The following is a 26,923-nucleotide window of genomic DNA, read 5'->3' on the forward strand; positions in this document are numbered from 1 at the left end:
GGTGTGAAGTGATATCTCATTGTAGTTTTGATTTGCATTTCCCTGATGAAGAGTGATGTTGAGCATCTTTTCATGTGTCTATTGGCCATACGGGTGGGAAAACTGATATCTTCACTAGGCAAGCCACTGGCCCAAAGCATCAGCTGGAAAGCAATAGAATCTGAATTCATACACAAGCATTTCTGTACCATTGTATCCACTCTACAGCACACCTGATTCTCTGACCTCAGCAACCGTCCCCTCCCTCCCTGTTGAAATATGGAAACTTCCTTCTAATGGATTTTCTTTGCCTTTATTCCTGTCACCCCGTCTAGTCTGCAGAGGGATCTCACAAAACCTCAAAAGAGATGATTCGTCCACATAAAAATCTTATACACACTCTTCTTGGGTAAAAGACAGAGTAAAGAGTTTTCATGACTCATAGAGCTCTCCCTTTGCTAGGGACTAAATTGTCTGCCGCCAGAATCATATGTGGGAGCCCTACTCCCAGTGTGGCTGTGTTTGGAGATAGAGCCATTAACAAGAGACGAAGGTTAAGTGAGATCATAAAGGTGAGGTCATAATCCAGGAAGAACTGGAAAGACCATGTGAGCCACCTGCAAGCTGGAAGAAGGCTCTCACCAGAGCCCAGCCACCCTGGCACCCTGCTCTTGGACTTTCAGCCTCCAGAACTGAGAAAATGAATGTCTGTTGTTCAAGCCACTCAGCCGTGGCATTTTGCTATGGCAGCCTGAGCAGACTAAGACACCATTATTCCACCTCTGCATTTTCTTCAGGCTTCCTTTCTCCCTCCCTCCCCCTGCCCTCCTCAAGCCACTGTGCTCCAGATGCATCCATCTGAATAAGCTCTGTCCACCTTCATCAGAAGAACCGCTTCTTCAGCCTTGGTCTCCTCTTAAAGTTAACTATGCAGAGGATCTTTTCCTGAGCCCCTCCATAGGTTAGCTCCATTTGTTTATTAGCCCTCATTGTATCTGTACTTACCCATTTATTTTTTTTTATTTAAGTCATTTTTGTAATGTTTATTTATTTTTGACAGAGAGAGAGAGAGACAAAGCATGAGTGGGGGAGGGGAAGAGAGAGACAGAGACACAGAGACCAAAGCAGGCTCCAGGCCCCCAGCTGTCAGCACAGACGCCGATGCGGGGCTCGAACTCACAGATCGTGAGATCATGACCTGAGCCAAAGTCGGACGCTTAACCGACCGAACCACCCAGGCACCCCTGTACTTACCCATTTATAATGATCACCATGTGATTTGGGATTTTTTATTGTCTTTTGTTTAGTTTTTTTTTTTGTTTTTTTTTTTTAACATTTATTTAGTTTTGAGAGACATAGAGAAACAGAGCACGAGCTGGGGAGGGGAAGAGAGAGAGGCAGGCACAGAATCGGAAGCAGGCTCCAGGCTCTGAGCTGTCAGCACAGAGCCCAATGTGGGGCTCGAACTCCTGAACCGTGAGATCATGACCCGACTTGAGCTGAAGTTGGGCGCTTAACTGACTGAGCCACCCAGGTGCCCCTCTTCTGTTTACTTTTTATTGAAGTATAACCTAGACGGAGAAAACACACATCATAAGTGCACCGCTCTGTTCTCACCAAATTCACAAATTCTATGTCACCAGCCTCCAGATTTAAAAAAATGGAACATGACCAGCACCCGGAAGCCTCTTGGGTTCTCTCCCATTGACCATCTTCTCTTGCCTGCCCCGATCACGAGCCTACTACTACTTTTGCGTGGTTGTGTAATGCGTTTTCGGTTGAACTCTGCTGAGCTGTGTTTCTCAGAACTCACTTTCCTATATGTTTTCAAGGAGTGTGAGGTGCAAAAGGGGTCCTTCGGGGGACTGGGATTCCACGCGTGATGCGGCGGCTGTTTGGTAGGTCACGTGCACTGTTGCTAATTGCAAGCTCGCCTCCCGTCTGTGAGGCAGCGCCTGTTCTGTGACGGATCCAACTTCCTCTTTGCTCTGCTGGCTGCTCCGGCCACCGGGTCAGGTGCATGATGAAGATCCTTGGGCTCTGCAGGACGCCCACACCACCAGCGGCAGCGGCAGCAAAGCTGGCATGGCTTTCAGTCCAACGTCATGGGCCCTGGGTCATGCTTCCAGCTTGTTCTTTCTTTCGCGCACTTTAAATCCATTTTCCCCCCTCAGCTGCTTGCCCTACAGGCCTCAAGCTCCTGCATAAGCCTTACAGAGACTCTCTCCCAAGCAGGTAAATTCATGTTCCTATAAGAAATCCTATCTATCTATCTACCTATCTATGCATTATCTATCAATCCATCCATCCACCCATTCATCCATCCATCCATCCATCATCTACCTACTGACCTACCTATCTATGATATCTACCTATGTATTATCTATCTATCTACGTATTATCTATCCATCCATCTATCCATCCATCCATCTGTTATCTATCTATCCATCCATCATCTATTTACCTATCTATGCATTATCTATCTATCCATCCATCCATTCATCCATCATCTACCTACCTACCTACCTATGTATGATATCTATCTATCTATCTATCTATCTATCATCTATCTATCTATCTATCTATCTTCTATCTATGTATTACTCTCTATCTATCTATCTATGTATTATCTATCTGTCTATCTACTGGCCTATGTATTATCTATCCATTCATCCATCTATCCATCCATCCATTTATTATCTATCTTTCTATCTATCCATCCATCTATCATCTATCTATCTATCTATCTATTACTATCTATTTACCTATCTATGCATTATCTATCTATCCATCCATCCATGTATCTATTATCTATCTATCTATCCATCCAACTATCTATCATCTATCTATCCATCCATCCATCCATCCATCCATGTATCTATTATCTATCTATCTATCTCTATATAAGGTTTTGCTTCCCTCACTGAAATTTGTAATTACTCATTTATATTTCATATTCTCACCTAGTCTATAAGTCCCATGATGTCAGGGATCATTCTCCATTCCCTCCTGTCTAAAATCAGCCCAAATAAGTGGTAGGGAATGTCATTTTACCCACTGCTATGAGGTGAAAAATGATGCTTTCTATGGCCTGCCAACATTATACACTCTTCCTTCTCCTCGGTCACATCATGTCTCTCTCTCTCTCTCTCTCTCTCTCTCTCTCTCTCTCTCACACACATACACACACACACACACACACTCCAGTATAGGGAATGAACAATTTCTTTTGCAATAGGACTATCACTAGAAATGAGCACAGACCAGGAATTTTCTCTATGCAAAATGGAATTCTCTTTAGAGGCTTTTTAGTTATTGACCCTTTAACCCTTATATACTTATATTTAACCCTTAAATACTGTGGAAAATAAAATGACTTTGTAAAACCCTCAATTATATCCTTACAGTATACTGTATTTGGATCAACTCCACAAAAACAAAACAGTGATTTTTTTAAATTTTTTTAACGTTTTATTTATTTTTGAGACAGGGAGAGACAGAGCATGAACAGAGAGGGTCAGAGAGAGGGAGACACAGAATCTGAAACAGGCTCTAGGCTCTGAGCTGTCAGCACAGAGCCTGACGTGGGGCTCGAACTCACGGACCGTGAGATCATGACCTGAGTCAAAGTCGGCTGTTTAACTGACTGAGCCACCCAGGTGCCCCAAAACAGTGATATTTTGTCTGCCCATGACTTTCTCCCAGGAGCCCCCCTCCCAACCCAACTTTTGTCTGCTATGATTAATTCAAGATCTTCTTGTATTTATCAGTCTAAACCTTACCTCTTACTCCTCCAAAACTCTCTTTTTTACTTCTCTCTCTAAACCACCATAAGGGATTAATTAGACTAACTTACCTTATGGCCAGCTCACCCCATCATGTTTCTCAACACACCATATAGTTATAGGTTATCGCTGTTTGGAAGAAGTATGGTTCCTCACTTGTCCCTAAAGATCTAAAGATGGGGCAACTGTCTTATTATTTTTGGCATTCTCAGTGCACAGCCCACTTCTTGGTGCCTTTGCTTTCTAAATAACAAAAATAAATAAATACATTCTAGCTCAGAGAAGTATTCTTAGACTCAAGTACCATATCAAGTGTTCTCTGTCCACACCACGTTGCAAGAATACCCAAGAATGAAATCAAGTAAACTCCTATTTTCTGGAAGTTATCCATAGAACAGTGGTGATGTCACTTGCTGAGGTCCCATGGTGGTACAGAAAGTGTCATTCTTTACCAGTGACGTGATTTTTCCATGATTTGAAGGCTTTCTTCAGGAAAGCTTTGGTGGTTTCTGGGGCATGCGTGTTCTTATTAGCCTCAGGGATTGACCTTATACTGGCAATCTCAGAGCTGATCTGAGTGATCTTACAAACCTCTGTCCTTCCTCACCCCAGGAGTAGAGACACTGTTAGTGGTTACAGTGGTTCACGCCGAGGCTCTGATATTGCTGCCCCGCCGTCCCACAGGTCAAAATGGCCCAAGGCCCCAAATGGATCCCTCTCATTGCAGACATCCCACCATCTGCTCCCCCAGATCCAACTTGCAAATCCGTGTGCTTCTCTTCATATAATCATGATGATTATGGTTGGTATTTTGGCAAAGCTAACTTGACTTTTAAGTGGGAGGTGAGGGCGGTGTAGAGATTTGTTATTAGATGGAGACCAGGGGCAACCAACCACGGGGAAGTATTAGGCTAATATTTGCAGATGAGGAGAAACAGTCCCTGACTACGCAGCTCCATTGCAGAAAAACTCAGAGAAAAAGACCAGGTGATAGTTACCCATGTGAATGAGAAAAGGGGAATAATAAGTAGAGTCTCACTAAGGCATTAGAAATGACTTACGTGTTAGTATTAGAACTTTTTATTGAAATTACTTAGTCTGTGTAGGGCTGAGGAAACCTCATGTCCTATACTGTGGACCATTTGTCCTTTCTGCAATCCTGTTTATCTCATCCTTAGAATGCATGGGTAGAATAAATTCATAAACAACAACAACAAAAAACCCCTTTTGTTGAGGAGCTAAACTCTAGTTTTTAGTGGGGGGTGGGGGGGGGGAAGCTGAGAAGCAGGCAAATTAAAATAAGAATTGAAGGTCATCACTGTAAAGTCTCCCAACCTGCCTCAGGAAACATGAGGTCCTCTCAGGTTTTAACCAAAGCAGAGGATGTAAGAAGATGATTGGACACATATGGGTCAGAATGTTTTGTGTCTCACTTTCAAATGAACTGTGCAATTCAAGTACATTTCTCACCGGACTAACAAAGATCACTTTGTGAGCTCTTAAGAGTAAAATCTTAAATACAACAAGGTGGTTTCCAATAGAAACATTTACTCAAATGTACAATTTTTTTTTTATTATTTTGCTTTTGTAGTTAAATATAAAGATAACATAAAATGTGCTATTTTAACCATTTTTAGGCGTACAATTCAGTGGTATTCATTACGTTCACAATGTTGTACAAAATCATTATATTCTAGTTCCTGATTTTTTTTTTATCATCCCAACAGAAATTCTTTGCCAATTAAGCAATAATTCTCCAATCACTCTCACCCTCAATCCCTGCCCCCGGTAACCTCTACTTTCCGTCTTTATCAATTTGCCTTTATATACATTATATCCACATATATAAGTGGAACCATGCATTCGTTGTTCTTTTATGTTTAGTTATTTTACTTAGCATAATACTTTCAGGGTTCATCCATGTTATGGCACGTATCAGACCTTAATTCCTTCGCATGGCTGAGAATTATTCCTTTGTATCTATATACCACATTTTTTAAATCCATTCTTCTGTTGATGGACATTTGGGTTATTTACACCTTTCGCTTATTGTGAATAATGCTGCTATAAACACTGGCAAACAAGCATTTGAGTCCCTATTTTCGTTTTCTTTTGAATACCTGAGTGGATTGAATACAGTATTTTACATTGCATGATCTTAACAACAACTTAAAATGTTTATCACTCTGCCAAGATATATTTTTTAAATCTGAGAAATTAAAAAAAAATGTTTATCCCTATGTATATTTTGATTTAACATAGAGGACTAAAAGTTTTATAAAATAAAATAAACTTCAAAACTTGCCTTTTTCTATTAAAATTTGAGGGCTTTAGATATGAATACCTTATTTTTTAAGGATTTATCAATAGTTAAATTTAGTTATTGATAGTTATGGTTTGCAGCTAAATAATTGACAGTTAATAAAACACCCATACGTGTGCTTCTCCTTTAAACTGTCATGATAAACTTGTAGATTTGTTACAATTTTTATCACCATCGACCCCGTTATTGAGAATGCTACACACAAGAGGAGAGGGTAGGCTTAAAAACTAAATAGTGGAGGGGTACCTGGGTGGCTCAGTTGGTTAAGCATATGACTATTGATCTCAGCTCAGGTCATGATCTCATGGTTCCCAGGTTCCAGTACCTCTGTCGAGCTCTGTCTCTGATGAGACAGAGACTGCTTGGGATTTTTCTCTCTTTCTCCCTCTCCCTCTGCTCCGCCCCTGCGCTCTCTCTTTCTCTTTCTGTCTTTTTCTCTGTCTCAAAATAAATAAACATGAAAAAAATAAAAGGTGGGGCGCCTGGGTGGCTCAGTCGGTGAAGCGTCTGGCTTCAGCTCAGGTCATGATCACACGACTTGTGAGTTCAAGCTCCGCGTCGGGCTCTGTGCTGTCAGCTCAGAGCCTGGAGCCTCTTCAGAGTCTGTGTCTTTCTCTCTCTCTCTGTCCCTCCTCTGCTCTCTCTCTCTCTCTTTCTCTCTCTGTCTCTCTCAAAAAAATAAACATGAAAAAAATTAAAAAAAAATAAAAGGTAAGTAGTAGAAATATTTATATTAGTAAAGGAGAACATGTTCAAATCAGTCATTGAGACAGAGTGAGACTTTATGAGAGATAAAGACATAAGCCCGAGGAGGAAAAGCAATGCAACTGGAATGTTTTGCATTCTTTTAGACACCGTAGAAGGCAAGACAAAAACACAGAAGGAAGCTGAGAAAGCTGACTGCACATCTCCCACTCTTACTTGTCCTGGTGATGAGATCCCCATTATTTTGAATAATGACCACATAATAATATCAAATGAAAGAAATGCTGTGGATCCCATGAAGTCTAGCTCTCTCCAATTTATGAGACAATCTGTAGAGTATTTCAAGGGGACTTTGCTGCAGATAACTGATGACGTTATTGAAGGGGGCGTGACATGCTGTTTTGCCTGGGAAAAAATAAAAAGAAAGGAAAAAGTCCTGTTTGAAGTGCAGATGGATCTCTTATCTCTACGAGGCTCCAACACACTACTTGGGGGAAAAAAAAAATTCCTTCCATACAAAAAGCTTAGCTTGATCCTGTATGCTGGGAAGACGTTCTGGACGTTACTGGGTTTTACTTCTCCCACTGAATGCGAAGAGACGCTCCTGAGAAATGAAACACCTAGTTACGGATCCACATGGTATCACATCCAGCATCGCTACTTGGGAGAGACCAGAAGTCTGGGATCTCAGACAAGAAGGTGAGTAACACTCTCTCTGTCTCTTTCTCCCTCTAAGTCGACTAGAGTTCAGAGCAACCTAAGCCGGCTGGTTTTTGTAGTGCTTTATATGCAATTCCCTCACCCTCGAGGACTGTGGAATCGAGGGCAGAATACCCAGCCAATAAATGTCTGCAGCCTGACTTAGTGACTGAATGAACGAATGAATGAAGTCACTGACTCAAGTTCTCCAAATTAGAAACACATAGGCAGGATTCAAACTCAGGCAGTTGGCCTCTAAATCCCGTGTATATCTGCAGAATCCCAGTATCAGTCATGGGCCAGATTAGCCAGACCGCTTTACCAAACACGGAAAAACAATGAAGTCCAAAGATCTAAAAATCACACCAACAGAAAACCTACTGGTGCTGTTTCTCAGAAGCAGAGCTGCAGAGGGGAGGTGGGTTCAGGGCTGGCTGGCCCCATTGCTGTGTCACATCTATAGGGACCAAAGTTGTTTCCCCCTTCCTGCTCAGCTGGCCTTGATTTGTCCTATTTCCAACTCAGCGGGGATGGCTCTAGCCACCACTCAAGAGCAAAAAGCTGGAGAAAGGGAGGAGAATTTGTCCTCGACGTGTGCCTCTTTTTCAGATCAAGAACAGGTTTCCCAGAAGCCCCCATGCAATTCTGGCATGGCATCCGTTTTCCTAAATAAATTAGTGACAATCAGGGAAAGAAATTATTGGGATTTGCTTAGACTAATCAAGATTCAGCCCCCGGGATGAGGAAGTGTCAGCTGCTCTGGAAAACACATTTCCTGATATCTGAAACATCAGGCAGTCTCGTGTTTTGTCTCTTCAACCTTCCAGCCTGTGCACCCTCCCAGAAGTAGACACTAGAACCATTTTGAATTGTTTTGCCTTATTTCTTCCTAACTTCTCACCAGAAGAGAAAGAAGCTGAAGTCAAGAAACGGGACGAGTCGCTTGAGGGACCGCAACTCTGCCCTCATTAAGGGCAAGCGTAAGATTTCTTTGAGAGGGCCAAAAGTTGCCATTGTGTTTTGATTTAGCTTGGGATCTTCGACGTGCAGACAAGAAGAATGCACGAGAAAGGGAAAGATAAGCCCTGGTGGTGTGGGGTTACATGCGGGACAATGTGGCTGTATCACACCGTAATTACACGAGCAGTAAAAGACCCTAACACGGACTCAGAGATGCGTTTCCCATTCTCATCTGCGGCCCCTTCAATTCTCAAAGTGTAGGCAACGTTTTCTTCCAATGGCTCTGAAACTCGTCCAACGGCGAGCAGAGCACACGACTAGCAGAGCTGTGAATTGAGGATGAGGCAGCTGCTGGACCACAAAGCGCTGCTTCGTGGACACGTTACTCCGTGTACAAGGGGCTCAACGCATTGATCCTTTGCTAAGCTAACTGAATCTGTGAGTGTCATTGCGACTCTTGGTTAGGCTACGACAGAACCAAGTGTTTAGACCATTGTCGGGCAGCTGAAGGCAAAGCCATCCCGGGCTCCGGACCGGACCAGTGTTCACAGCATTCGGCAAGACTGAGCCTTAGCAAAGGAGTCAGGCTGGTGTCCGTGGCCTCCTCAAGCTGGCTCCCTGCCCCCCACCCCCATGGACGATCACGTGCTCTCCCCAGACCTGTCACTGGTTCAGGATTCCCTCATTATGCATTTCCAAAGCATCCTGCTGATGGCAGTGATGCACGCCTGTTTCTTTTCCTCTGAGCCACATCGGGAGGGTCGATGCAAGCCGTTAGGCTCTGAATTAATTAATTAATATTAATTTAATAATAAATTATTGCGAGAAGTGGGTAAAATACAGAAAAGTATTGAAGACGCTCTAAGAAATACCTATCCATCAGCATTTTCAGGGTACTCCCATTATCTTTTCTTCCCAGACCGATTATGTAATCTCAAATATCAGAGGAATTGATAATCCCTTAGTTCTTCGCACGGTCCCATTTCTTTCTCTCCTTTCGTCTCTACTTGGGAGCAGCGGCTATCACGAATTCCGAGTTTCCTCCAGGCTGTTTTTCACAGGTATACTGTATGTATATGTAGTCATGGCTATTTTTGTTGCTGTTATTATTTTCATTATTTGAATAGTATTTTTAAATTACGTTTCACCATAGGTTCACTGGAAATCTGTGGAATTTTGCAAACAGTGACTTTTGGATTTTTCAGTAATAGATGTGGATGCCCCTTCTCTTTCCTCTCTCATTCTACACACCAGGACCACCAGTGTAATGTTGAGTGTTAATAGAAGCACTAAGCATCCTCATTGTATTTGGAGCCATGTGGGAATGTGTGTAACGTGTCAGTATCAAATTGGATACTTTTTATAAGTTTTGGAAGCTTCCTTTTATCAGCTTATCAACAATCTATTTTATTTTTTCTTTGCTAATAATTTTTTTTTGCTAAGAATTATTAACCATTGACTATTATCTACAGTTATTGAGGGAACCCAATATTTTCCCATTTACGTATTAATTCATTTAGTGTAATGTTTAATTATTTTTGAGAGAGAACGAGAAAACGCATGCACAAGCACACACACACATGAACAGGGGAGGGGCAGAGAGAGAGAGGGAGACAGAGGATCCAAAGTGGTCTCTGTGCTGACAACAGAGAGCCCAACATGGGGCTGGAACCCCATGAACCGCGAAATCATGGTTTGAGCTGAATTCAGACGCTAAAGCGACTTAGCCACCCAGGGACCCCTATTTTTCCTTTTTAAAATCTGTTAACTTGGGTTATACCATTGATCATTATTTTGTTGTTCAATTATTTTTGCATTCTTGAAGAAAACTCCACAGCTTTCATAAGCTAAGAGACTCGGTTTGTCAACATTTGTATTGATTACTTTTGCATCTTGTTTTGATGAGGATACACAATTATTTAAAATTTTACCATCATTTTCCAGTTTGGCAATTTTCTTAAAATAGGAATTATTTGATCCTTGATCATTTTGCAAAATTGTTTCTTTTGAAGGAATGGAAATTTTTTGGGTTCTGATCCTTTCCCTTTTAATAGTTTTCACTAATATGTGTTTCCCATAGATTTTTGATTAATTTTTGGTGATTGTTTTTTTTAATTGCCTAGTCCATGAAGTTTAACAATCGATTGAATAATATCATGAAATGTACATTACATTTTGGTTTAGTTCTTACTGTAGCTATCCTAATGCAATATATTGTACCTTCTTTTCCCAGTCAATATTTAGGAGATGGGTCTATTATATTTGCATTTCAAAGACCCAACTTTGAATTTGTTGGTCGTCTATATAGTTTTGTTTATTATATTCTGTTTTTAAGTTTATTATTTTCTTCCTTTTATTTCCTTTAATTTTTAGGTATATAGGATTGTCAGTTATGAAATTAGCAAACTTATTTTAGCCATTTTTGTTACATAATGAATACATGTATATAAACAAAGTTATCTTAAGTACCTCCTTAGTGGCAATCCACACATTTTTAAATGCGTAATATATTCATTGTGTTACAGTACTAAATACTTTATAACCTCCGTAATGTTCACTGCCTTAGCTCTCAGTTTATTATATAATATATATTAAATAAATATTTATAAAGTAGTATATAAATATTAAAGTAATAATAGAAAATAAATATATATATTTTTTTCTGAATTTCATTGGATTTATATAAACTGTCTTTTCAGTATAGACTTCTATATCATGGCATGAGTTCAGAGAATGTAGTATATGTATTATTGACTCTTGGGGGTTCTTCGTTTCTTGATATATAGTAAATAAATTGAGTTTATTTTGTTCCCACTTTTAAGTCAACTTTACTGGAGCTTAATTTACATACAATGAAACTAACCCATATAATTCACCAAGTTATGACAAATATATACACCTTTGTAATTGTCACTACAATCGAGATATGGAATATTTCCTTCACCCTTAAAATTTTGCAGGTAATACCACCCCCTGCCCCCAGTCCTGGTCATAGATACTGCTTCTCTGCTTTTACCTACATTAGAATACTTTGAGCTTTCTAGAAGATCATGTAAATAAACTCATACATGTATGTACATTTTACATATGGGTTTTTTTGGCTCAACAAAATGTTTCTCAGATTCATCTAGGCTATTGTGTTTGTTATCAGTTCATTTTTTTGTAATGCTGGATAGTATTCTGTTATATGAATACAACTTGTGTTTTCTTTTTTTTTTTCATGAATTCCTCCAACGATGGGCATTTGGGTTATTTCTAGCTTTTGGCTCTTATAATTAATGTAATTTCATTTATCTTTATTTTTTATTGTGGTAAGAGCGCTTACCCTCTCAAAATTTTTTTACACATGTAAAGCATTATTGTTGAGTAAAGCTACAATGTTGTACTACTGATCTCTAGAGTTTATTCAACTGTCTTCACTAAGATCTGTTTGGCCAAAAACAGACTGTTTTGATTACTCTGGCTTTGTAACATATTTTGATATCACGAAGTGTGAAGCTTTCTCAAGATTGATTTGGCTGTGCAGAGGTTTTTTGTTTGTTTGTTCATTTGTTTTTTAAAGATAGTTTGCTGAGGGTTGATGGGGGGTGGGAGGGAGGGGAGGGTGGGTGATGGGTATTGAGGAGGGCACCTTTTGGGATGAGCACTGGGTGTTGTATGGAAACCAATTTGACAATAAATTTCAAAAAAAAAAAAGATATTTTGTTTGATGATTCAGCTTTTTTTTTTTTAACATTTATTTATTTTTGAGACACAGAGACAGAGTGTGAGTGGGGGAGGGACAGAGAGAGAGGGAGACACAGAATCTAAAGCAGGCTCCAGGCTCTGAGCTGTCAGCACAGAGCCCAATGCCAGGCTCGAACTCCCAGATGGAGATATCATGACCTGACCCAAAGTTGGATGCTTATTAACTGACTGAGCCACCCAGGTGCCCCTATGCAGAGTTTTTGTTTTTGTTTTTGTTTTTGTTTTTGTTTTGTATTTTCATATAAATTTTTTTTCAATGTCTTTTAAAAATATCATTGGGATTCTGATAGAGACTGCATTGACTCTGTAGATCATTTTGGATAATATGGACATTTTAGCACTATTAATCCTTCCAATCCATGTATGTGGAATTCTTTCCATATGTCTATGGTCTAACTTAATAAGCAGTGGGGAAAGAATAGGTTTCTGATTACTATACAGCAAGGATAACCAGTATTGTTACTGGTTATAGGTCTGTTTGAACTTTCTATTTCTGCATGATTTACTCTTGGGAGATTGTATATTAGTAGAAATCTGTCCATTCCTTCCTGGTTATCCAGTTTATTGCATTTAATTATTCTTAATTGTCTCTTATTGCCCTTTTTATTTTGGTGATACTGGTTGTAATGTTTCCTCTCATATTTCCAATTTACTTAAATCATCTCTTTTTTTATCTTAATCTAGCTAAGCATTGGTCACTTTTGTTTACCTTTGCAAAAAAACTGTTAATTTGGTTGATTTTTTTCCCTATTCTTTTTTTATTTCTACTTCATTTATTTATGCTCTAATCTATGACATTTCTTTCTTTCTGCTAAACTTGGGCTTAGTTTGCTCTCCTCTTTTAGTTCCTTGAAGTATAAGGCTAACTTATTATTTGAGATATTTCTTCTTTTTTAACGGAGGTGTTTATCACTACAAACTTCCATCTTAGTACTGTTTTATTGCGTCTCGTACTTTTATGTTGTGTTTTCATTTCCATTTGTCCTGGGTAATTTTCTAATTTTCTTTTTGATTCCTTCTTTGGCCCAATGGTTGGTCAATAATCTGTTGTTTAATGTCCACATATTTATTACTTTTTTATGTATGTATGTTTGGTTTTCTTTCTGCTGTTGATTTCTAGTTTTATTCTACTTTGGTCAGAAAAGACACTTGGTATAATCTTAGTCTTCTCAGATTGGTTACAGCTTATTTTGTGACCTAACATGATCTAGACTGGAAAAATGCTTGTGTGTTATTGAGCAGAAAGCATATTTTGTTGCTTTTGGGTGGAATGAGGTATATGTCTATTAGGTCCCTTTGGTCCATAGTGTTATTCAGGTCCTGTTCCTTATTAATTGACTGTTCAGTATTGAAAGCAAGACATTTAAGCATCCTACCATTATTTTATTGCTGTCAATTTCTCCTTTCAGTTCTATTCCCTTCTAGCCTACAAGGTTTCTGCTAAGAAATCCACTGATACTCTTACCAGGGTTACCTTGTGGCTGGAAAAGTTGCTTTCCTCTTGCTGCTTTCAAGATTCTCTGTTTGCCTTTGACTTTTGACAATTTGACTAGAATGTGCCTCAGTGTGGATTTCCTTAGATTCCTCTTATCTGAGTTATGTTGGGCTTGGTGGATATGGATGTCTATGTCTTTCCCCAACTTTGGAAGTTTTCATCCATTATTTCTTTAAATAAGCTTTTTGGTCCTTTCCCTTTATCTTATCTTTCTGGGACTCCTATATAAAGTATATTCTTCCACTTGATCGTTTCCTCAAGCTTTCTTCACTTTGTATCATTCTTTTTCCTTTTTGTTTCTCTGACTGTTTTATTTCTAATGACCTGTCTTTGAATTTGCTGATCCTTTCTTCTGGTTGATCGATCTAGTCTCCTGTCCAACCCCTCTGGTAAGCTTTCCAGTTCATTTATCGTGTTCTTCAGCTACATGTTCTGTCTTTAGTACTTTTAAAACATTTTCTGTCTCTTTGTTGAAAGTGCATTTTGTTCCTACATTGTTCTCTTAATCTCGATGAGCATCTGTATAGGAGTTATTTTTATTTTCTTTCAGATAAATGATGTAAGCCCATTGTCTGTGCATTAGACAATGTAGAAACTTCTCCTAGTCTTCATAGACTGTTCTCATACAGAAGACCCTCACCTATTAGCCTAGCCAGGGATTCTGGACCTTACCAAATCTTCCCCCTCCCAGGGATAAGCAGGCAGCTGTGGTTTCTGTGCTGAGCCAGGGGTTAGCTATGGCATCCACCATCCTGAGCTGTTGCCTCCATTATTCCTCAGGCAGCTGGACTCTATAAGATCCGCCAGAGCTTTAAGACTGGAAAGACAGATGTTAGTTTGTAAGGCAGCCCCGGAAAAGATGGGGGGTGGTGGTAGATGTATGGACCAAATCTTTTCCTCCCCAGGAGGAAACTGAGAGCTGTAATGTTTTCATCCATTCACTCTGTGCTGATCAGGGGAGAGACCAATGGTGCCTATTGGTCAAAACCATTGCCTCCATTCTCCCTAAACCAGCTAGACTATACCAAACCCATCAGAACTCCAGACTCGCTAGATAGACATTGGTTAGGCAAGTGTTTTTGTTTTTGTTGTTTTTGTTTTTGTTTTTTAAAGTAATCTCTACACCCAACGTGGGGCTAGAAATCGTGACCCCGAGATCAAGAGTTGCATGTTCTACCAACTAAGCCAACCAGGTGCCCCCAGACTGGTTAGATAGATGCTAGTTCTTTAGGCACCTTTGGGGAAGTTGAGGCACTGGACACATGGATCAATACTTCGCCTCCCCAAGGAGAAGCTGAGAACTGGGATTTTCCATCTGCTCGCTCTAGGCTGAGCAGAGAGAAAGATCAATGGCATCTACTAGCCCAAACCACTGTCTCCAGTCTCCTCTGGGTGGCTAGACTGTGCTGGATCTGTCAGAGGTCCAAGGCTAGCGTGACAGAAGCCAGTCCTCTGAGAATCCTTGTGGAAAGGAGGAGGCATGGCACTCACAAGCTAACCCTGTCTCTCCCCTGATAGCTGAGGGATCTCTTCCTGTTCGTATGGGGACAGGGATTCTGATGAGGAAGTATGTCAACTCTCCCTACTGGCTTCATTGAGTTCGATTATTCATTTTTTCAGGGTGCAGAGGAACTTTAATTAGTTTCTGACTTCTCACAAAGGGAATTTGCCATGGATTATTGCTGAATTGGTATGTTTGGGTCCAGGGAACCAGAGCTTCCACCACCACCACCTCCCCACCTCTGTGCTTTTCATTTATCTTGAATAAATAACTAGAAGTGGAATCCCTGGGAAATATGGTTTGTGTATGTGTAACTTTATAAGAAGCTGCCAAACTGTTTCAATGCATTTGGATCATTTCATAACTATCTCAAACTGCTCTATTTCCTTATCAATATGTGATGTTTTTTGGCTGTTTTAGAATGGTCTGGAAAAACTTCCTCGGAACATAATCCATGGAAGAACTTGATGTATCTGAGGAAGTTTTTATGTGGATTAAATGGGACAAACACTTCAGGAAAGAGGAGCAGCCATTGCAAAGACCTGAGATCCAAAAAATGTCTGGGCAGAATCTGGCATGGCTGGAGTAAAAGGGAGCTTCGTAGAGGAAGCCGAGGTGATGGAGGGGTCATACTTTACAGGATGGTGTCGTTCATAGTGAAAGCATTAATCTTTGTAAGTTTTGAGAAGGAATGAAGTAATTGATCCAGCTGAGCCCCTGAGAAGAAACTATAGGAGAGTAGAGAGTGGGGCAGGAAGCAAGAGTCTGTTAAAGTTACCCCTGTGAGAAAAAAAAAAAAAATGGCGGCTGGGATGAAGGTGGAGTCAGTGAAGAAATGGTAGGACTTTGGATACATCCGAAGGTACAGCCAGTACCCTTCTGGAACTGGATGCTGTGAGAGAAAGATGAGATCCAAGACCGACTCAGGGTTTTCCCCTACTGATTCACCATCAACGAAGACAGGGAGAAGTACCGTGAGAGCAAATTTTGCAACAATATCAGATCTGCTTTCGACACGGGATGTGTTTGAGCAAGAAATCCGAGTGAGGATGCTGAGTGGGCACTGAATTTATGACCCTGAAGCTCACAACAGAGGTTCCAGCCAGTGTGTGATCGTTAGTGGATAGACAGTATTTAAAACCATACAACTGTTCTACTGTTATATCCTATGCTCAAGCTAAGGGTGGTGCTTTCTTGTTTTTTGGTTTCTTTTAAATCATATTTTGAAACCCTTCCAGCTTTCCTGCCACTTCATAGAAATAATACACACTGTTCAGTAATTTATCAGCAATCACAACTGTTGACATTCCAGCTGTTGCTTCTGGTGTCTTCCTCTCTCTCTCGAAGTCAGGAAACCAAGAATAAAATGACAGCCGACAACGTTGCCAGTTCAGCACATCTGGAGGCACTAAGTGTCTGACTCAGGGACTGCGCATCCAACTTATGGGGTGAGAAAGGACTGGAGACATCAAATAATCATGACTTTCCATTTTTAAAGGCTTTAAAAATAATTAGGAAAATGAATTAAAAACAATTATATTTTTAGATGATTAAAACACCCCCTCCAACCAACCGTAGGCTCTTTGAGGCAACTTAAGCAGCCATTTATGTACTGAAGAATACTTTAGCTCTTTGAAAACATTGGTCTAAAATGGGTATAAGGTATACAAATAGAATGGCAAGTTTGGTTAAATGCCCAACATAAAGAAAATCTTTTCCATCATCCTCTAGGAGATTTGAATTTTATTTTATATTTTTAAAAAAGTTTTTAATGTTAAATTTAATGTTAAATGTTAATTTTTAATGTTTTTATTATTGAAAGGGAAGGACAGAGGGAGACACAGAATCCAAAACAGGCTCTAGGCTCTGAGCTGTAGGCACAGAGCCCGACGCAGGGCTCGAACTCATGAACCGTGAGATCACGACCTGAGCCAAAGTCAGATGCTTAATGTACTGAGCCACCCAGGCACGCCCTAGGAGATTTGAATTTTTAAATATTCGTATATAGTTTCTCATTAGGAGTATACTTCTAGGCTTATCTGTGTACAGCTGCTGATACCAAGATGAAATCCTGGTGACATTTCTTCCTTGGTTCTCTTCATTTGGTTTGTTCAGAGTTGGAGGGACCTCACTGTAGCAAGATGGCTTGAGATTTCTTTGTGGTTCAATTATACCCCGCTGGGCTTTTCTCATGTTCGAAAACACAAATTGTAGTTAGTAATCGATAGTTGTTCTTGGTAGTCAGGCAACAATTTATATGTTCCTTTGTACCCTGTGTGCTTGAAATAACGTTCTCAACTCCTTTGTAATCAATTAAATGTGGTTGCAGGCCCTTGTTACATGATTTGTGATGAATAAAGTTAAACCTCTCTTCATAAAAGTGGGGCGATGTACTTCCCTCTGGAACAAGTATGTACGGACATCTACAAAAAGCCTAGTGCCATGTTTCTAACACGTAACTTGCGGTTGCCATTTTCAGTATCATTGCATTATTTGTTTTTACAATGGCTGACAGAAAGCTTGGAAATTGATGCTAAATGCAGCTTTACCTCGTGGCTCGTATCCACTCGAAGAATACACCGAAAAGTATGCTCAACTCTCCGAAGAGGAGTGCTTTTGGGTTTTGTTTTCTTTTTTTTTCCTTTTAGTTTGTAATAATTATACGTTCACAAAAAGTAGCAACAGTAGCACCTGTACCCTTTACCCAATTATATGCAAAGGTTACATCCTACAGTAAATTATAGTACAATATTGAAACCAGGAATTTGATGTTGGTCTGCGATAGTCCTATTGCTCCGTAGCATTTTACTACGTGTGTAAATTCATGTAACCATCAGAGTGTGTGTTCATGAGAGATGTCACGACATAGGTGTGTTTAATTAAAATTATCAACGCTCTTGCATATAAATAAGGACCCCCCCGCCACCACCTCCAAGACGGTTAGGTACCTTAAAGGACCACAAACTTTTCAAAGATAGACATTGTGCTCAAAATATTTCTGGAGCTCTTTTCTCTTGCAATTGTGCTTCTAATTCATCTGCGAAACACAAAGCCTCACCTGGAGTGTGTATTCTGTCCTGCAATCTTACTGCGTTCCCTCTTACGGCTACCATTTCGTTTTCCACTTTGGCACTGCTAAGCCCTCAATTCTTTTCTTAACCCTATGACTTTCCCCCTGCCTGCTTCACCGTCAGCAAAGCGCTTTGCCGCCCAATTCTCTGAGAAAATAAGACCCTTAGACATGAACTCCTTTGACATCCTATCAACGCCTGCTACAGCAGAAGCAATGGCTTTCTTCTTATCCCAAACCACTTCTACTCTCTCCTATCCGCTTTGTAAGTGACAGAGAGAAAACAAGGGCTTTCCTGCTGGAGGAAGGTCTCCGATGTCCTCTCCTCCCCCCACAGAGCTCATCTCTGTGAATCCGTCCCGTGTGTCATCCCTCCCAGGCACCGCTCAAGCCCAAAGCATCCTGTTCTTGGTTGACCAAAGCCTGCTTTCTCTGCTTGAAGTTGAAAGATGTAACTCTGTTTTCACTGTAGAAAGGAACATGTGTCTCAAAGGGGGGATTTGCATGAGATTTTGTGTTGGGGACTACGTTTTAACAGTTCCATGGCTTGTAGCCCTGGTTTGTAGCCCCAGCAGGTGATATCCTGGCCTCAGAGTGGAATGCACAGTCGTGTTCTTCTGGTGACGGGCACAAGCTGAATGAAGACAAAGCTCTAATAGAATCACCCCTTTATCAAATCACTTAGGTAGAATGTTTGCCTGTGACTGTGATATAGTACTATAGTGAAGTGTTCCATGGATAGTTTACGGCTAGTAATATACCTCAAAACAGCCTCTGAGACATGACGTAAAAAATCCAGGTAGTTTTATGAATACTTGAACACATATATTTCTGCGTGAAATATATACCTTCAGTGTGCAAAGATGTTCTAAGATCTATCTATCTATATATCTATCTATATATTTGAATACGCCTCTCCCTGCAGTTTGGCTATTTTCACTGTGTCATGAGTATGGCACATTTCAGTATTTTTAATAACAGAAGACAGAACACAGAATATTTGATTTGCGTGAGCCTGCTATGTACCTGCAATGCTTTCGCAGAGGAAGCACGCCTATTTTTGTGACCCAATTAGAAAATGCTGAAATAATCAACAGTAATTTGGAGAGGCGGTGAACCCAGACGTCTGTAAGTAACAGAAAAGCTGATCCAAAGCCAGTGTTTGTGCCAAGGCGGCCCCCATTTCCGAGGCAAGTGCCGTTCAAAATTTTAAACTACCTCAGGCTAAACCCGGTTAAATCCATTGTCAGTTCATTTGCAAATTTTTCCTTCTCCCTCACCTGAAAATGTTTGAATTTGTCAATCCATTGAGTCAGCAGGTTGACTGTGGAGGTTTTGCTTACCCTAAGCAAACTGGAAATTGCCTGTTCCTTCCCAATTCCATTCTCCGACTCGCTCACTGGTCATTTGCATTTTGTTCCCAGTTATGTTTTGTGTGGTTGGGGGGGGAAAGGGGGGGCCCACCTGCTCTGTCTCTGTGGTACAGTCAGACCTGTACTTAGAACATGTGCCGATGTAATGACAATTACCTTTCTATCTGAATCTGCTGTAAGACCACAGCGAATTTCTGGTTCACATTAGTCCGTGAACCACTGACGTAGAGGTTGTTCGAGTGCTGATTCTGCGACAATAATCTTCCCTTCTCAGGCTCCTCGGAGACATTATAATGAAGTTTCCTGGTTGGAGCAGCGTGGAAAATCTATTTTGTGGCATTTAGAGAAGATAATGTCACAGGTGCCAACGTGCACAAGTGAAATTCCAATCAAAGTGTGTCTAAATAGGCAAAAATGAAAGTAGATTGTATTAAAGTGAGTCCCCCGTTCGGAATCATCTACTGCACCTGCCGAGTTAATGTTGTCTATTACCATCCCAAAGTCATTAGTATTTTAATAAAGGCATGATACCTGGTATGGTTAACACCGACTTGGTTGGTAAATGCTGTCTATTTACTTTTTTCAGCATCCATCATCTCCATCATCACCCTCATCAAAGCTGTTGGTCCATGTCACCTGTGGTCTTATTCTTGTCCCAAATATCATGGCAAAATATACGGATTCAGACAAATGGTCATTGTTCCTGGAGACCAGTGTTACTGAATTCTGCATAGTTTATGGAGAGGGGATTTTAAATGTACTCAAGCAATAGGGAGAAAGTATTCCTATAATACTTTAAAACAACAACAACAACAAGATTGTCTTACTCTGATCTAAATGTGGAGGTGAACAATGAAACAAAGTCTTTGGCCAATAAAGTGTAGATGTCTCCTCAGCTGGCTCTCGACTCCTATCATTGCTTCCTTGTAGGGTAATCTCGGCAGAGCAGCGAATATGATTCTTTTAATGGAGCACTTAGACCCTCTTCCTCGGCTGCTTGATGGTTCCTTCCCATGTCACTCAGAATCAGAAGTAAAATCCTCAAACTCCTTTTTGAGGTGGATCCTGCTATTTCTCAGACCTCCCTTATGGACTCTACTCTGGCCTTAGAGAACTCGCGTTGATTTTTTGTTCTCAGTGTGAGATATTCTTCTCTCCTGTATTCGCATAACAACTATTCCAAGTCCTTGCTCACCTCTTAACGCGAGATACTAACCATGCTATTTAAAAAGAGAACCCTGGCTGGCTCAGTCAGAAGAGCACGTGATGCCTGATCTCGGGACCGAAAGTTCGAGCCCCATGTTGTTGTACAGATTACTAAAAAAATAAGATGATAAGATAAGATAAGATAAGATAAAATAAAATAAGAACCCTTAACCCCACCTATTCCCCTTACACTGTTCTCTTTCTTCTTTTCTTCCAGCAGCCTTCTCTTTTTCCAGCATACTACGTAAGTATTCGGTCCACTATATACCAACGGTTCTTGAGTTACGATGGTTCGACTTGCAATTTTTCCACTTGGCAGTGGACAAAAGCGATGCACGTTCAGTAGAAACTGTTCTTCAGATTTTGAATTTAGATCTTTTCCCAGAATAGCTTGTGTGGTACCATCTCCCCTGTGATGCAGGGCAGTGGGGTGGCTACAGCCCGGAGTCAGCCACACGATCAGTAGGATGAACAAGCAATCCACCTACAGCCATTCTGTACCTGAACAACCTTTCTGTCTTTCACCTCCGGTACAGTATTCAATACATTACATTTTCAACACTTTACTGTCAAACAGGCTTTGTGTTAGATGATTCTGCCCAACTGTAGGCTAATGTGAATGTTCCTTAGCACGTTGAAGGCAGGCTAGACTGAGCGATGACGTTGGGTAGGTTGGGTGTATTAAATACGTTTTCGACTTAATAATTTTCAATTTAATGCTGCGTCTGTCAGGATGTAACCCCACGGTAAGCTGAGGAATATCTGTGATTAAGACTTTTCAAGCTCTTACTCTACTTGAAAGCTAACAAGTCAGCCGACTGCCATATCATGAATTCTGGTAAAAATCACCAGGCTGGGTCAGAGAGAAAGGATTTTCTTACTTTATAACACAGTGAGCCACATGAAAGTTGGCATATTTGCACCAGTTACCCTTGCTTCAAGCCCCATGGAGGCAATGTAAGTGGGCCCAGATGGACGCTTACACACCCCTGTATAGTGTTACATGCAATGAACCCTAAACTTAGAGGATTCAAATTCTTTTACAGCGTGCAATAAATGTGCCTACTCTTTGTTTCAGAGTGAGATAGTAGCTCTGTCTTCCAAGGCTGTTCACAGGATAGATCTTCTTGTTAATAATGACCAGAAAAGGGGCAGTCAAAGCCTCTCTAGCAAGAAGTGCAGAAACAGAAGAGACCCACGGAGAATTGCCTCCCAACTATAATAGAATTTTTATATTTTATGATATATGCTCCCCCTCCAAAGTGAATTCCCTCAGAGATTTTATTTATTCACTGATACCCTCAAAAGGCAAGGAAAATGGATTTAGACTTCGTTTTCCAGTCCCCAATCCCCAAATCTGCTACCTCCACCCTTGCTGCTTTTAGTTCGAGTGATCTCTGTTAGTATCAATTTTCTCCGTCATAAAATGGGAATGGTAAGTAATGCCTCTCTAACACATTGTGGTACGAATTTAATGTTAAATGTCATTGATGTTGGAATTCTCCAAGGCTCAAATATAATGAAATGAAATCTCGTCTTTAGTTTCATGGCTTTACTTTGGCCGTCTGTGATGACTTTTGAATTTACTTTGCTAGCCTAGACTTTTTTTCTCTCACACTTAGTCCTGTCTCCCCTATGTGCACCGAAACTTAATTCATGTTGATCTTTCCAAGCTGGGTCATCTTCCAGGGTCTCTCAACACAGTAAATGGCCCCTCCATCCATTCCTCGATGCAAGCCATACTCTGTGAGTCATCTTGGACTCTTTCTTCACTTCCCATTTATCTCACCCTCACGGTCAATCGCTCATCATTTCTTGTTAATTTTACCACTTAAATTTCTTTGGACTCTATTCATATTTTTTCCATACCCACTGGAAGAAACATAAATCCAAGGCCAGTGCTTCTCAGCTGTCTCAGATCAGTGTCTCCGACTGAGAGAAAATATTTTATAATACCTCCCTCACTATACTGAAATAAATTCATGCCTAATATAACCACACTGACCCATAAAGCTTCAACACAAAACAAAACCATTTGAACTATAATATGAAGTGCAAATAGAAGAAAATTATATTCAAATAATATGTCTCCCAATATGCAAATATCAGGCGTAGCTAGACCAGAAGGTCTAACAATGTCATCAGATATGTGCGCCCCCATAAAGAATCCGTCTGGACTTGAAAGCCTGAAAACAGGCTGATGACAGATCCACTGTATTGGACTCAAACGTCGAGAACAGCGCTACCTTCGATGACATGATTTTCTAAAATGGCCAAAACTCAGTAACTTCCCCAACACATTGAAATACAATCTTTTCTCCATTTAGTACATGCATGCTTGGAAAAGTCAGTGTACACTTAAATCATGTAAATAGACTGTGTGTTTATATGTAAAGCATAGATTCTAGACATCCATTTTTCATGTACATGAAGACAGATTTTTCATGTATATGAAAGTCTCTGCTTTTAAATGGGTCATTCCCAAGTTTTGTAAGACAGAGACAATTGTCCCCCCAGGTGTAAATATCCTGCCCATTGTAAGATATGCCTAGGAGATTGGGACCCCACCCACCAGTAAGTTCCAGTAATAGCCATTGCCTTGAAAAAATAAAACAAAACAGAATAAAGATGTTTTCATTACTTTCCAAAATTGTCTTGAAAAGGTATGGCACTCCCACGAGTCATGATCTCACGGTTTGTGGGTTCAACCCTCTGTGTGTCAGAGCCTCTGCTGACAGCTGAGAGCCTGGAGCCTGCTGAGAGTTGCTTCTGTAGGTCAAGTTGTCTTTATTCTTAGCTCGTTAGCTTCCTCATAGTGTTTTTGTCTTCACGTTTATCCCCTCTAAAGTATTTTCTCCCTTAGCTAGAGCTGTTTCTCAAAACTGAATTAGATTCTTTCACTTGTAATAGTCTCGGTTCTCCAGAGAAACAGAACCAATAAGATATGGAGATATATATGAATGTATTATAAGAATTGGCCCATGCAATTATGGATGCTGAAGAGTCCAAGATCTGCAATCAGTAAGCCAGAGACCCAGTAGAGCTGACACTGTGAGTTCTAGTTTGAGTCCAAAGGCTTGGGATCCAGAAAACCTGATGATGGGAGTTCAGGTCCAAAAGCCAGCAGGCTCAAGACCCCAGAAGAGCCAATTTTTCAATTAAAGTCTGAAGTCAGGAGGAAAAAAGTAATGCCCTAGCTCCAAGCAGCTGGGCGGGAAGAGTTTCCTCTTACTCTGGGGAAGGTCAACCTTTTGTTTTATTTTGGTCTTCAACTGATTGGAGGAGACCTGCCCATGTAGGGGAGGGCAATTTCATTTTTTCTCAGCTTACCACATCAAATGTTAATATCATCCAAAAAATCCCTTACAGGCACACCCAGAAAAATTTTTGACCAGATACCTGAGCACCTTGCAACCCAGTCAAGTTGACACATAAAACTAACCAGCATTTTTGTCATTTCATTTTTTTAAGGTACAAAAGTTTTGCATGACCTCTAAGGTTTTCAGTTACCTAACTCTTCTTTGCTCTCAAGCCATATTTCACCCTTTTCATATTCCTCCTGTGCTTTAGCCACACTGGTCTCTGTATTCTACACATGCAGTATAATCCTTCACATGACAAGGCCTGTGTGTATCTCTTCTTGCTATGTATTCTTCTTACCACACCGATTTTTCCACGTTAACTCCCAATTATAGCTTCTCTGCTTAGAAGCTTTAGGTTTTTGCCTAGAAGCTTCGATGGCCTTTCAGAAAAATTTGTCTTAAACTTTTCTATATGGCCAAATGTGACATTAAAAATATTTAACAAGTGGGGTGCCTGGGTGGCTCAGTGGGTTACGCATCCAACTGTTGGTTTTGGCTCAGGTCATGATCTCACAGTTCTTGGGTTTGAGCTCCATGTTGGGCTCTATGCTGGCAGTGCAGAACCTACTTGGGACTCTCTCTCTCTCAAAAATAAATAAATAAACTTAAAAAATAACTAACATGCAAAACATGGGAATCAATCAATCAAAATGCATGCCAGTTACTATAGAAGCATCCAAGGGACACTAATCTGTTAAGTGTCAACCCATTGGTTGTTGGACTGGGTTGTGCTCTGGGTTGGGATGATCCAAGATATTCCTGAGGAGTGAGTAGAATAGTCATGGAAGGTGGACACTAAGAGGCTTGGAGAATCAACTATTTACCAACACTTAACTATTTTCACATTTTAAAGCTAGTGTGGCTGTTGAAAGTAAAACAAATTAGATGATGATGATGATGATGATGATGAACCATCAGTGGCATGCCAGTATTTAGACTGAGATGGAGTTTACTCTAGAGTTTGGTACCTCTCTCAACCATTCACACTCCTGGAAGAGACTGTTACAGAGCATGTAGCTGGAGAATTCTCCTTTATTACACTTCGCACAATCATAATTTTATATTTTTATTTGTAAAATGATTTGGTTGAGCTTTCTACCATGAGATTATAAATTCAGTGAAGGCAGAAACTATATTTCTGCATACCACATTATACGAAATACCAAAAATAAAGTGTGTGGCCCATTTTGAAGTCAAAAACTATTTACAGACAGGAAGAATGTAAACATCTTCCATAGAGTTAATACTCAGCGCATCTTAATTTCCTTTTCCTCTCCAACCTACCCCCATGCATGACATAGTATTTATTTATTTATTCATTCATTCATTCATTCTTTCTTTCTTTCTTCCTTCCTTCATTTTAATCAGCACATATCAATAAACTGCCAGATGTTAGCTATCTAAAGGTTAAAGGAGCAAAAGTTGAAATTGCATAGTAAGTCTTAAAATTCCCCCTTCCAGTTCTAATGTGCTAAAAAAGATGATGGAATGGAGACTCAGTTTCTTGATATAATTGCGTCCATTTCTTATCCTCTGAGCTTTGGGTAAACTCAGCCCCGGATCTCAACTTCTGTTTTCCCTCCCACATCAGGCATTATGCGCTCTGTAATACGGAACATGTCACCAACCTGTGTGCTCATGCCCGACAGCTTCATCATGGAAGCTCAATGAAGCTCTATGCTCCATGGCCTATGGGGCTTAGATTTAAATAACAGCCAGGGTAAAAGGCAATTAATGACCCTAACTATCAACTGAAAAAAAAATGTTGTACAAAGAGGAGGGCTGTTTCTAAAGGAAAGAAAGAGAAATGGTTATGCCTGGTACCAAAATGAAGTAGGACACCACAATCCAAGACAAGTGTTCAGGATTAAGAGTCATGACTGGTCATCAAGTGTTATTTGTATACTTTCAAACCTCTAAATTTCAAAACAAAAAAGATCTGCACTTTTTCTTGTACTTATTATCTAGTCTGTTCAGTGCTCCGTGCAGCCTATGCCATTGTGAAATTAAATATAATTGGTTTATGGAAACTGAACAAAAGCCTAAATTCAAAGCACATTTTTAAAATCAAATTCATTAATTTGGTTCACTCACTCACTGACCCTCCCGCCAACTCGACCATCCTTTGCACTATGCTGTGATTAAACCTAAAAATATGCTTAGATAAGATCACAAGTAATTTTGGTAAGAATCTATTGTTATTTTACTAGCCAACATGACTTTCCCACTATTTCTGTACCTTTTGTTCTCCCTGACCCTCACCCCTACCCAAATCCCAACCAAACTAGAGTAAGGCATTCTGCCAGCCTTCCTTGCCATAGGAGAGGCGTCACCTGAAGACTACAACTAACGACGAATAAAAATCTTGGCTTTTGACTTTCAAAGAAAAAGACAAGACATAGGCAGAAAGCAAATCGGAAAGAGAACAAGAATACAGAACCAGAGCCTTAGTTTTAACCCCCAGAGTCTAGATGAAATTTATCACATGGGGAGAAAAGACAAACAAGCAGGAGGAAAAAAGAAAGACATAGAGAAAATTTGTGAGGTGTATGCATCTTTTCATTTTGTCCTTAAGACCTCATTTGGGCTGGGGGGGCGGGGAATATTGGAATTCTTGGATTGGTCTGGATAACTAAGAGAACAAAAGAAGTGTATCTCTAAGCTACAGAGGACATTCTGGGAAACTGGCAAGTTCTGCATATTATGGGAATAACTTCC

At 40.3% G+C, this 26,923-nt stretch overlaps 1 protein-coding gene across 2 annotated transcripts; it reads left to right on the top strand.

Moving 5' to 3' along the window:
* The first annotated feature begins 1,998 nt into the window (after positions 1 to 1,998).
* On the top strand, positions 1,999 to 20,500 carry LOC122238333. 2 transcript variants are annotated; one of them, XM_042985255.1, is made up of 3 exons: positions 1,999 to 2,214; positions 6,939 to 7,491; positions 20,224 to 20,500. In XM_042985255.1, exons 1-3 carry the CDS (start codon positions 2,085 to 2,087, stop codon positions 20,369 to 20,371), a joined length of 831 nt encoding a protein of 276 aa, XP_042841189.1. In that variant the 5' UTR covers positions 1,999 to 2,084; the 3' UTR covers positions 20,372 to 20,500. The 2 variants fall into 2 exon arrangements, with proteins under 2 accessions (XP_042841189.1, XP_042841190.1); XM_042985256.1 differs by lacking the exon at positions 20,224 to 20,500 and adding an exon at positions 8,101 to 8,179.
* Positions 20,501 to 26,923: the final 6,423 nt, after the last annotated feature.

This window comes from Panthera tigris, chromosome B2, assembly GCF_018350195.1.
Source record: "Panthera tigris isolate Pti1 chromosome B2, P.tigris_Pti1_mat1.1, whole genome shotgun sequence".
Taxonomy (NCBI): Eukaryota; Metazoa; Chordata; class Mammalia; order Carnivora; family Felidae; genus Panthera; species Panthera tigris.

Coding starts and splice junctions, on each gene's coding strand:
- LOC122238333 (XM_042985255.1), top strand. CDS start 2,085: ATGGGCCCTGGGTCATGCTTCCAGCTTGTTCTTTCTTTCGCGCACTTT. Junction 2,215..6,938: donor AGAGACTCTCTCCCAAGCAG/GTAAATTCATGT, acceptor GCATTCTTTTAG/ACACCGTAGAAGGCAAGACA. Junction 7,492..20,223: donor CTGGGATCTCAGACAAGAAG/GTGAGTAACACT, acceptor TACTTTTTTCAG/CATCCATCATCTCCATCATC.